General features: G+C 54.8%; 5 protein-coding genes across 5 annotated transcripts; 2 read left to right on the top strand and 3 right to left on the bottom strand.

Moving 5' to 3' along the window:
* Positions 1-388: 388 nt before the first annotated feature.
* Positions 389-1966, bottom strand: BO66DRAFT_452068 (putative 3-hydroxyacyl-CoA dehydrogenase; the record flags this gene model as incomplete). Its single annotated transcript, XM_025651912.1, has 3 exons — positions 389-1127; positions 1190-1825; positions 1882-1966. 3 exons carry the CDS (start codon positions 1964-1966, stop codon positions 436-438), a joined length of 1413 nt encoding a protein of 470 aa, XP_025503876.1. The 3' UTR covers positions 389-435.
* A 233-nt stretch (positions 1967-2199) lies between these two features.
* On the bottom strand, positions 2200-3976 carry BO66DRAFT_392117 (cytochrome P450). Its single transcript, XM_025647432.1, has one exon. It carries the CDS (start codon positions 3934-3936, stop codon positions 2356-2358), a length of 1581 nt encoding a protein of 526 aa, XP_025503875.1. The 5' UTR covers positions 3937-3976; the 3' UTR covers positions 2200-2355.
* A 1038-nt stretch (positions 3977-5014) lies between these two features.
* On the bottom strand, positions 5015-6800 carry BO66DRAFT_452067 (cytochrome P450; the record flags this gene model as incomplete). The annotated part of the gene is made up of 3 exons (XM_025651911.1): positions 5015-5706; positions 5776-6612; positions 6668-6800. 3 exons carry the CDS (start codon positions 6798-6800, stop codon positions 5015-5017), a joined length of 1662 nt encoding a protein of 553 aa, XP_025503874.1.
* A 469-nt stretch (positions 6801-7269) lies between these two features.
* Positions 7270-8822, top strand: BO66DRAFT_401732 (uncharacterized protein; the record flags this gene model as incomplete). The annotated part of the gene is made up of 3 exons (XM_025648771.1): positions 7270-7354; positions 7429-7538; positions 7605-8822. The coding sequence occupies 3 exons, from the start codon at positions 7270-7272 to the stop codon at positions 8820-8822; spliced, it is 1413 nt and encodes a 470-aa protein (XP_025503873.1).
* Positions 8823-9319: 497 nt separating this feature from the next.
* Positions 9320-11964, top strand: BO66DRAFT_411680 (Zn(II)2Cys6 transcription factor; the record flags this gene model as incomplete). Its single annotated transcript, XM_025649308.1, has 8 exons — positions 9320-9468; positions 9708-9796; positions 9880-10190; positions 10296-10376; positions 10676-11091; positions 11144-11304; positions 11334-11514; positions 11571-11964. 8 exons carry the CDS (start codon positions 9320-9322, stop codon positions 11962-11964), a joined length of 1782 nt encoding a protein of 593 aa, XP_025503872.1.
* Positions 11965-11990: the final 26 nt, after the last annotated feature.

Below are 11990 nucleotides of genomic sequence, written 5' to 3'. Positions count from 1 at the left end.
CGCCACGAGATCGATCCTGAAACAGAGTGCAGCCAGTGGGTAGGACGTTCTTCGAGCTGACATCTGCATGGTGTTGAGCTGCCAATGTTACAGGGCTACCACTGTTGCCTATCCCATCCCCCTCCCTTCATATGCATGATCTACCACAAGTGGCATACTGGAAAGATATCACACTTGAATGGTGGCATTTTCCCAATTATCCCCCTGCAAAACGAGAAAATGGTGCTGTATGGTCAAAAGCGAAACTATATTCTCAATGTCTAATCTATAGCACGTTAATAATTGCCTCTCACCACATTCAAACGCAAACAATCCCCGTGAACGCACGCCCATCCTCCTGATACAAGATCTCCTTCCGTTTCCCCTCCCGATCACAGCGATAGACACCACCCCCGAGGTCCGTCAGGAAGATATCCCCAGACTTCCGGTCGAGACTCACCCCAATCGCCTCATGCAAACCCCGAGCCAGAATCTCCGGCTTGCCCACCAGTCCCGTACGTCAGTCACCCCTTTGCCTTGGCTCCCTCGCTGTCGTGAGACAAGAGTCTTCAGACCCGACCCGTCAAGGCTACAGCGGTAGACTGCGCAGCCCTCGCGGTCGGAGAAGTACAGCTTCCGCGCTGTCTGGTCGAGGGTCAGCTGCTTGGGGGTGTTGATCGCACCCGGTTCGAGGATGGTCTGGATGTCGCTCCCGTCTAGAGCTGAGGAGTAGACTGCACCATCCTGTCGGCCGGGAACCCCCATGTTGGTCCAAAAGATGCGGTTGGTCGTGGCATCGACTGCGATGCCGTCAGGAAGGAGCTGGTTGGCAACCAACACTTTGGAATCGGTCCCGTCTGCCGCGAGAGAGAGGATCTGTCCGACAGGGGTGGAGATCGAGGAGGCGGCGGTCGAAGAGGCGAGTCCGACGTCTAATACGAGGAGACGGCGATCGTGGGTGGTGGGGTCACTGCCACTGTTGCTGGCTGCGCTAGACAGGGGATAGAGCCCACCCAGGGCGCATTTGGCGCCCAATCTACCTTTCTCGAGGTAGTTGGTGGTGAGGTAGTCCACGGTTCTCTCGGAGGAAAGCCCCCGCTCGTGGATATAGTGCTGTTCAATGAAGGCGACGGTGTCGAGGCCAACGTCTGTTCCACCAATCAAACTTAGTATAACGAGACGGAGATGCAATGAAGGGCATCCAACTCACTATCCATCATCCTGCACGGCAGCGTCCTTCCCCGAATAAACATCTCCTCCCACATAGCATCGATCTCTTCGGGGACGGACACCCCCTCGGAGAGAATGGTCAGCACCTCTCGTTTGACCGCCGCCCAGAGGCGATTGAAGATAAACCCAGTCGATTGTTTGCGTGCGACATACGGCGAGGTTGCACCTTCGCGGCACCGCTCCACCATAAAGGGGAAGATGGCCTCATGCGTGAAGCCGTCCGTCATCAACTCCACCGTCATGCACTGCGGCGGCATGTAGTAGTGCATGTTCAGAATCCGTGGCTTCACCGCGTCCGGGACCCGGTCCAGCATCTCCGAGGTCTTGTAGGAAGAAGAGTTGGATGCAAGGATGCTATCATTTGGGGCGAGGGCGGATAGATCGGCGAAGGTGGCAATCTTCAGAGGCAGCTTTTCGGGGACGGCCTCAATGATGAGCCAGGCGGACTCCACCGCTTCTTCGAGGTCGGTGAAGCTGTGTGCTTTGCCTGGGATGCAGCCCGTCTTGCTGGCGTAGGAAGAGACTTGTTCGTGGATGTAGGCGATGCCGGAGGTGAGTTGCTCCGGGCTCGGATCGCGTAGGTGGACGTCGTAGCCCGCGGAGGCCCAGATGCAGCCTATTCATGGCATATGTTAGCGCATATATCAGTTAAGGAGCCTCAATAACACTGACCAATTCGCCTTCCAAGGACGCCAGCGCCCAAAACCGCGACGGGGCGGTTCCGGTAGTCGTGCGGTGGTGACCAGCTGGAATGCATTTTGTAGGTGCAGGACGATGTGTTACAAGTTCGGCAGTCAGCAGAAGGAAAGCTTGTTTGGTTCGTTGCATACAGACAGGGATCCGAGATTCCAAGAAGCAAATGCTATTTATAAGATCTGCTCATATAGTGGGCTGGTGGCATACAAGGAGTAGTTCCTGAGGTATATTCGGGATGCCGATATCCGGCCTGCCGCGGCATGCCGAGGTGTGGTGCTTCTGCTTGGATCCACTGCTTGCTTAATCCCGCGGGAGAGCGGCTGCTATGCCTTCTACTCTAGTTATACTCATACTATTATAGTATACTATTCCTTTAACTCCATAAAGCACACGTATTTGTTGGGACAGACATGAACATACTCCCGCGGGATGTGGTCATCATCCCAACAGTCACCGTGAGCCCCCCACCATCCGTGCCCTCACTTCTTCCAGGATCACCCCCTCATCCTTCTCCTCTACTTCCCACTCTTTCTCAATGATCGTCTTTCTGTCTTCACTTCGGAGGCAGAACTTCGCCTTAACAGCACCCGGATCCGAGTCCCTTGACAAAGGCGAATCCTCATCCCCCTCCCCACCCTCATCTCTTGCAATGTCGAACCCCCACAGCAGCCTCGCCACCACAATGAACAACGAGGCCCGCGCCAGTCGGTAGCCCGGACACAACCTCCTCCCAAACCCAAACGCCGAAACCGGCAGCCCAGGATCCTCGACATACCGCTGGGGCTGGAAGGTCTGCGGCTCCTCAAACACCTCCTCGTCCATATTGAACCCCCACTGATTCGCGATGACCGTCGCACCCTTCGGAATCCGGTACCCCAGATACTCGTCCTCCTGGATGACCGCATGCGGCACTCCAATCGGGGAGATGGGCCGCCAGCGCAGGAGTTCGGAGATGACCGCATCGAGGTAGGGCAGGGCCGGGATGTCGGCAAAGGTGGGGAGCCGTGAGGCGCCGACCACAGCATCGAGCTCGTGCTGCGCCTGTTTGACGGTCGCCGGATAAAGCAGGCTGGCAAGGACGAAATTCTCCAACACCATCTTGGTGGTGTGGATGCCCGCCACGTACAGCTCGCCCAGCGAGTAGCAGATGTGCTCCCAGGGGAGAGAGGCCATGAGGTCGGACTTGGTGGTGATCTCGTGGCTCCAATTCCAGCAGGGAGCGCTGAGAGCGCCGTCGGTGCACTCCTGGTAGATGGCTTTGGTCTGCTCGTGCAGGGCACTGGCTTTGGTGCGCCAGGTGAGGAAGCGGCGGGCGGGGATGAGGCGGTCCAGGATGGGGAACAGGTCGAGCAGGTTGGTCCAGAAGGCGGCGGCCTGGAGAATGAAGACGGCCATCTCGTTGATCTGTTCCAGGCGCGTGTGGTCGGTGTCGGAGCGGCCCTGGCCCTTGCCGTAGACGAGGGTGAACATGACATTGGCGGTGTATTGGTAGAAGAGGTCCGAGAACTTGGGGGTGGTGCTGTTGCTGCTGTCTGCGGGTGGGAGGAGCGAGTGCATCAGCTGCTTACTTTGGATATCCTGCAGATGCTGGTAAGCGTTGGTGCATTGGTGGTTGAGCAGCGACATGTGCAGCCGGCGATTGAGGCGCCATTCGTGTCCGTACGGCATGAAGGCAGCCGCCAGCCCTTGGTGGAGGTATTTGTCCAGCCACACGGACGGGGGCCGCGAGCTGTAAATGCTGGCGCGTTTCTCGAGCAATTCCTGTGCGACCTGGCGAGTGCCCAGGATGATGAAGGATCGCGTGCCGATCTTGAAATGTACCACCGGGCCGTAGGCCTGGCTCCATGCATGGAAGGTTGGAGCGAGATCTCGTTGCTGGATGAGGGCTGTCAGTCCGGCCACGAGACCCGGACCCGGTGGGAGTGGCAGTGCTCCTGATGGACCAGAGCGGATGAAACCGCCATGATACAGGCCGAGAGGCAGCACCAGTGTGAGAAGTGTGAGAACTGTGAGGAGGACTGGGGTCTCCATTGCTTTACTCCTTGCTTCTTCTCGTGGGCCCTGAGAAAAGCCAAAGGGATTGCCCGGGGAATGTGGAGCTTTACTAGGTAACAGCTTTAGCTTTCGATTTCCCACAGAGACCAAGACCTACGTCACCTTCAAAGAGCGATGCTGCATTGACTTGTAACTAAGGGATGGCGTGTGCCAATCATCTTGTTACGAGAATGGAGGGTTGACCATTTGGGAGACTGGGCTTAAAATAGTTCAAGTACTAGTGGACGTGGCATGCAGAATCGCCGTCGAAATGCGCTGGCAAACCTTCTTGGTGGCCGATCGACACGCACGATCTCTTCGATGGGTTTAACGTGAGAACTGCCCCGCTGCGGTAAGCCAGATCGTGCGATCGGGCTAGCTGTATTCCGTAGTTGGGACTATTTGACAAGCGAGAGAAACATACATGAGTCTGTCTACTGTCTATGGGGTTGTTGTTCTGGTCCTGCCAGCTGGAGAAACAACACAGTCCCATATTCAAACCGTGGGAAGCCAAGCAGGCGGTGAAGACAGCAACAACACGGCAAATGATGAAGATGCAGACACGTAAGGTCTGCGAACATCTAGGTCCACAGTCAAAACGTGTATACGTGTATACTTTATGCAGGCACTCCCGCGGGACAGAAGCCATGGATTCCCTTGGAAGGTCGGCAAGCCGTCTATGTGTGTGCTATTGACAATCATGGAAGTTTTCGTTGGTCGGAGGCCCACCTCTCTGAAACATGGATCCCACTTGTTCGAGGCCAAGCCTTCGCTCCCTGACGCAGGTCAGGCAGAGTCAGCAACACGGTCATATCATAGAAGTCGCCCCTTGCCTTGATTGATTGGCCCGTTGCGTTGGCGAATGTTGATTAACTAGGTATACTGTTTATGCGGCACAACTTAGGGTACGCATACGTTCCCGTGACCTTCTTGTGACCGCCACCAAGAACGCCTGCGACCGTACAGTACATTACTTGCTTCAGGCTTTCAAATACTACTTGATTGAATGCTCCATACCTCTATGCAAACGATAACTCTATACGTAACTCTGTACATGTAAATACAGCCTTCAAGCTCAGTTGCTGGTCCGGGGCGGCCACTTCACTCTTCGTTCCGCGCGCACGTACAGATTATTCGGTCGGATCAGTTGGAACATTGGATCATACTCCACGGGCACGAGCTCATTCTCCTGACTGAACTGATAGCGGTAGATCAGCTTTGGGAGGAAAATCTTCACCTCCTGAAGCGCAAAGTTGAAACCAATGCACATGCGGGGCCCCATGGCAAAAGGTATGTAAGCCGCCTTGTGTCTCTCCTTCACCTGGGGGGTATCCCACCGGTCAGGATCAAACCGGCTGGGATTATCCCAGAGGTCGGGGTTGTTGTGGATATGGTGCAGACCCGGCACAATAACCGCATCCTTGGGGATCTTATAGCCACCCGGCAGGATCAAATCGACTTTGGCGGTCCGGCCGGGCTGGAATGACGGATTGGTGAGGCGCATCGTCTCTTTGATGTATTTGTCTTGGAAGACCAACCGATCCGTGATCTCGGCTGTGAGCTCGGTGTCTTCCGTGATACCGTTGTCGATCAGCTCCTGCAGCAGTCGTTCCTGCATCCCTGGATACGTTACGAGACCATATATCAACCACGACAGCAGGGAGCTCGTGGTCGTGAATCCGGCCCCGGTGGCCACAATCAGCGCCCAGATCAGACTCGATTTCGGCAGCTTTTCCCCCTTGTTGTCGGTGGCACGGATGGCATAGTCTGAAAGATTTATGCATTAGCCCGGTCACAATGCGGGGGAATCATGAAGACTAACGAAGGAATACTCACCAACCATGTTAGAGGCTTGCAAAGCCGCCTCCTGTAAAGGCAGGTCGGTGACACCGCCGCGCTCTGCATCCTTGATGGATTGCTCTACCATCGCCTCCAATTTCGCTTTCAGGTTTCTCAACCGCTGAGGATCCCCGAAGGGAAGCTTGCCGTACCAGTCCCCACGAGAGGTGACCTTCTTGTTGAGAGACAGCATTTCCGCAATGGAGTGAACCATCTCGTGCACGGGAGCATCGGGGGAGGTGAAATGCTCCATATCCAGGCCCAGCGTGAGTTTGCCCACCGCCTGGGATCCAAGCTTCAACATGTACTGGTACACATTGAAGGCGGAGCCTTGTTCATCCAGCGCGTCAAATACTTTGAACGCGTCTTCCACGGTTCGCTGCATCGTCGGAGCATAATGCCGCACGGCCTTCGGACCAAGGGCAGGGGGCAAGAATTTATGGGCCACGCGCCATTCCGGGGTGTCGGTATCTCCTAGAAAGACCCCCGCAGAGGGGGTTTTCAGGGCATGAAGTGGATGGGCTTCGTTAATCTTCTTGGAGAAGAAGTCCGACTCGGCGAAGACGATGGCGGCGATTTGCGGATCATTGGTATGGTATGTGGTACGGCCCAGGTTGGTGGTCTTGAAGATCCGGCCATACTGGCTATAGAGCCGCTGGTGATTACCCAGATGGTCTGGATAAACCTCAAAATAATTGCCCACGTAAGGGAGGCCTTTGGGACCGTCGGGGTCTCGTACTGCTTGGCCATTGATCGTAATGGCTACGGGTCCGGTAGCCGCAAGGACGTCGCTGACATCGACGAGACACTCCATGTCGGTTTGGAAGCCGATCTCTGACTTGAGGTTAGTGATTAATGACAAACGGAGCATGATCGTTGTCAGACTGACCATTGGGTTCCACAATGGCAAAATACGCAGCCACCGTGTGCTTCAGTTGATCCAGGTTCGCCGATGCATCAATTGTGATGTGTTTGGCGGAGGTGGTCGCCTCGCCCAAGAGATAGAATTGCTGGTTCGACATGATGTGTGGCCGCGATGATAAGCTAGTTGATCTGAGCTTGATTGGCCTTTTGGGGAATGACCTGTCCCTGTCTTTATAACTGGGTAGATGCCAGTATCAATTTTCCACTCTTAATGAAGTCTCATATACCTCGGTGGAGACGCATCCATCTCCCCCGCGGCTTTGTCTCTCCCGCGGCAGTGAAGGAGGGCCCCTCGGCTCCATCCCGAGGTATGACGGTCAGCTTTTCATTTCGCCCTCGACAATTGGTCATGATGCTCATGGGGTGTGACATGGATGTGGGCCATGACAGAGTTCGGGAGAGTGTTGGTCTAGAAGCCCAAGGCATACGGCCGCTCTGGGACCTTATAAATATACAAGAGTCTCTGTGCACCGTTGGCCCGTCAATCAGCTCAGGGGACCTCAGTCCGAACTTTCAGGCCTCTAAGAAGTTTCTTTCTTTCGCTTCCTCTCGCACTCTCCTCTCGCGATGCAGAACTTACCACAATATACGACGGACGAGGTTGCTGGTCACAAGTCCAGGGATGATTTGTGGATCGCTGTTCGTGGCAAAGGTACCATACCCCCTTCACTCGTGGACTGCTGGCTTCCATGACAAGTCAAATGCTGATGAGACTCCCTGATGTAGTGTACAATGTCACCGATTATGTTCGAGATCATCCTGGCGGGGCAGAAGTACTGATGGATGTCGCTGGACTGGACGCGACCGAAGCGTATGAGGACGTGGGCCATTCCGAGGTATGCACGGGAGTCATATTCACCACGTATGTACAGTACGTTTGAAGGTTGACATGACATCCACAGGATGCAGACGAGATCCTCGAGACATATCTCATTGGAACATTGAAAGATGCACGCGAGCGGGTTCGACCCCAGACCGTCCGATTGATCCAGTCCACGAGCCCTGTGCCGCCCACAGCCCCGGGGAAGGCCGATTCCATCACGCCTGTAGCCCTAACCATCTTCTCCATCGGCGGGGCGGCCGTCACCCTGTTTTATGGCCGTCACTTGCAGGCCAAACTCCCTGCAAGTTGGTCGGCACTTCCCGAGCTTCGAAGTCTCTTGCCCTCGCTCCAATCCCCCCATGCGCTGTCCACCTCCGGGGGCTTCTATTCCGGGTTTGCCGTGGCAGCCGGACTGGCGACCCTCGTGGGCTCGATGGTCGCGTCCAAGTTATCACAAATGACCCAAATCAAGTCGGGCTTCACCAAGTACCCGCCCTACATCAAATGTCGCAAGCGGATTCGAAGAAATCCTCATCTGGTCAAGGGATTTCTTGATCCCAAGGAGTACAAGAGTCTCTCCCTGATTCGCAAAGAAGAACTGGCCCCCAACGTCTATAAATTCGTGCTGCAGCTCCCCAGCCCGCAGGATGTAATCGGACTGCCGATCGGTCAGCATGTTGCTATTAAGGCGAACGTCGACGGCAGGGCCGTCTCCAGATCCTATACTCCTACCTCGAACAACCTGGATCGCGGAGTCTTGGAGCTGGTGATCAAGTGCTACCCCGACGGGTTGCTGACGGGACGGTATCTCGCCAACCTGGAGATTGGCCACGAGATTCAGCTCCGGGGCCCCAAGGGCGCGATGAAGTATACCCAGGGGATCTGTAAGCGTATCGGCATGATTGCCGGGGGCACTGGAATCACCCCCATGTACCAGCTGATCCGGGCGATCTGCGAGGACCCGACCGATCTTACGGAGGTCAGTCTGATCTATGCGAATCGCACGGAAGACGATATTCTGCTGCGGCGGGAATTGGATCAGTTCGCGCAAAGCTATCCTCGGAATCTCCAGATCTGGTACATGTTGGATACGCCACCGGAGACTTGGGCATTTGGGAGGGGGTATGTCACGGCAGAGACCATGAAGGAGCGATTGCCTGCCTCGTCTCCTGATACAAAGGTCATGTTGTGCGGACCACCGGGGATGGTGAACGCCTCCAAGAAGGCTTTGGTGTCTCTGGGGTTCGAGGCCCCTGGGGCAGTGGCGAAGATGTCGGATCAGATCTTCTGTTTTTAGTACTGTGCGCGCAGCTCGTTTTCGGGGGGACCACGGGGTAGATATATGTATGTACTGTACTGGACATTCTGGAGAGAACATGAGGGATCCAAGAGATCCAAGAGGGCAAATGCTAGATGTGCTAGGAAATATTCTGTATCCATGATTAGTTGTCCACATTCCGATTACTATAGTACTTCTCTTCCTACTTGCTTGTCCTATGGACGTATTGGTATTTTGGCAGGATGCTAACTTATGCCATCAGGGTGTGCATAAAATCAGTTGAATAGCGGATGCTGACAGACTATGCATTGTGAACAACGGTTTGCCCGGTTTGCTTCGTTTACCTCATTTGCCTCATTTGTCTCATTTGCCTCCTCCCGCGGGATCTCCTCGTCTCCTTCTCTCCTTCAAACGTTCCCGAGGAACCTCCACTACCTTGAATCAACTTCCACTTTCCATCCTCCGTCCTCCGTCCTCCGTCCTCCATCCCCTCTTGCTTCCACTACAACTTCCTTATGTCAGCTCGTCGTTACCGATCTACGGTCGCCTGTCACTCATGCCGTCAGCGTAAAGTACGATGCAGCATCAATGTTACCGGGGTTCCCTGCATCCGCTGTGCCCAAGACCATGCCGAATGTGTGGTGGACCCTCCCCCGGCTGAGAGGTGAGACCGGCAGGGAGCATCTTCTTAACATAGGAGAATTACTGACGGAGTGTGGGCAGTGCCAGGACCAGCCGGCGCAATGCATCGGCTCGACAACGGTTACGTGCCGTGAACAGTAGCCCGTCTTTCCGCGGTGCACAGCCCGAAGGGGATGCAGATCGCCCGACGATGCCTCGGACACCGGCCTTTCAAAGAGTCTCAGCAAATTCACCGGCTGCTTCGGCTTCGGAACGATACAGCATCCAGGACGAGGAACGCAACGGTCTCGAGATTGCAGAGGCCGCTTTGGGCAACCCGGAACGGGCCGGACAGGTTCCTTTTTACACCGGTATTACTCATTCCTTACAGCCCACCCGGGCACAACGTCGTGGCTTGAGTCTACCCAAGGCTAACGGCCTCATTTCGGATCAGGGGACAAGACTGGAATAACTTCCACCCTGACGCTCCTTGCTCCGGGAGAATCTCTACCCCGGCATTTCCTGATTCCGTCGCGCGCAGCGACCTCACTGTCGGCGGAGGATCAGAATTACCTGGCAAGCAAAGGGGTCTTCAATTTACCGAGCAGCGAAGCATGCCATTGTCTGCTTCAGGCATACTTTCGTCATGTCCATACGATCATGCCGATCATCGAAGCGGATCAGATCCTGCACTTCTTTCACGCGGGACGATTGCATGAGTTCAATCTGCTGCTGGTGTGGAGTGTGTTTTTTGTTGCTGTGAATGTAGGTCATGACCAGTATACGATGACGCGTCTGCGGCATGCATGCTGCGGCTCGAGTGGAAATTGGAGAGCCGAAATTCCAGAAAATAGCTAAACGCCCTCGCAGTTTGTTCCGTCCTCTCTCTGCGAGAGAGAAGGGTACGACTCACGAAAGGCGATGAAAGCAGCCATGTATTCCCATGCAAAGGTAAGATAGCGTGTTCTTTCCCCTTGTGTCTGTGCGGGCGAACAAGCTTCCTATAATACCACCAACGCGTCCCAATCACGCTCCTATCGCTTAGAAGTGTTTCGGACTTCAATATGTCCTCGCTGCCACGTTCTACTCTGTCGGAGCTCAAGGAAAGTTTGCGCAAATACTGGCGTGCTTGGGCAAGCGCTCCGAGAAAGAACTTTGGTACCTCTGCTTGTCGAAGAACTTTTTGCAGGCGATATTCTGGTCGACGAAGCTGCACATGGTACTGAGTTAGGTACTAATTCGAGGAACAGTGTCTCTACAACAACAGTGGAGAGCGAGACAAGGTCGTTCTTCTGCAGTCCTCTTTGATGCTCGGCTTCTGGCACTCCGAAGTAGATGAACATGTCCAGCCCTGGTACTGGACTGGAATATCCGTGACTCTTTGCCAGATCCTCGGCCTCCATCGCAATCCCGACGCGGCACGATATAATGCATCTATCACCGACCGTCAGCGACATCTCTGGCGTCGCCTATGGTGGACATGCTTCTTCCGGGATCGTTGGCTGAGTTTGACGCTGGGACGGCCGTTACGTATTGACCTCGAAGACTGCGATGTGGCCATGCCATTAGTGGAAGATCTTCTCTATGACCTCAACGATGTTCCGGAGCCACTTCTATCCGCCTTCATTCCGGATGAAGTCTCTCGCCTGGCTGAATATTGGATCCAGTTAATAGGAATGAGCAAATTGCTAGGCGCTGTCCTATCCATGAGCTACAAGACAGCTCGTCCGAAACCCTCGCGTGAGGAAGTTGAGGCTCTTGAGGCAGAGATCTGCTGTCAACAACATCCAGAGAAGGCGTCCCCGGACTGGAATGGTCCCACGAGGTTCTACCTACATCACCTCCAATTGCATTATCAGTATGCGCAAGCCTTTTCTTAGTTCGTTATTCCGCTAATATTTCGCAGAGCAATCCTCGTCGTCCTATATCGACCGTGTATCACCGACCCGCCGGACGACGTGTCTCTGAATCACCAGACGCAGTGGCAGGAAACCATTCGTCACAAGGCCGACTTTGCAGCCTCCCGTACCAACGAAATCCTGGAAACCCTCGCACAGGAGAGTCTGCTTGAATATGCCCTGCCTATGACGTAAGTCAGCCCTGATGGGGCAGTCTGTTCTACGATGATGATCCTGATCTCTATAGACCACCTCTACTGATTCCGGCCATGCAAATGCACCTTCTGAACTGTCGAACTGGCAACTCTCTATCACGGCGTCTCCGGCTCAACAAGCTCAACGTATGTATGATGGTCATGGAGGAGTTCCAGAAGGTCTACACCGTTGCGTCCATCTACCGTGGAATCTTCGCCAAGGCCATTCAACAAGTCTGCCCCGACCGTCTCGACGAGCAGCCAGACACTTCAGTCTCGATTTCTGCGGCGGCACCTCTTTCTGCACAGTCCGATGATGTGACCAATGCCACGGCTGCTGGCAATCCGGGACTTGGCACTGATATGGACAATATGGTGGATGCTCTTCTGGACGAATCATCGGCCCTCAACTTTTGGGAGACGTGGGGTCAGTTGTGGGTTGGATAGAGTCGGTCGGACCAGATTGTAGCGAT

The sequence above is a fragment of the Aspergillus aculeatinus genome, assembly GCF_003184765.1.
Source record: "Aspergillus aculeatinus CBS 121060 unplaced genomic scaffold BO66scaffold_25, whole genome shotgun sequence".
In the NCBI taxonomy this organism is placed as follows: domain Eukaryota; kingdom Fungi; phylum Ascomycota; class Eurotiomycetes; order Eurotiales; family Aspergillaceae; genus Aspergillus; species Aspergillus aculeatinus.
This window is presented reverse-complemented; position numbering and strand designations above follow the sequence as displayed.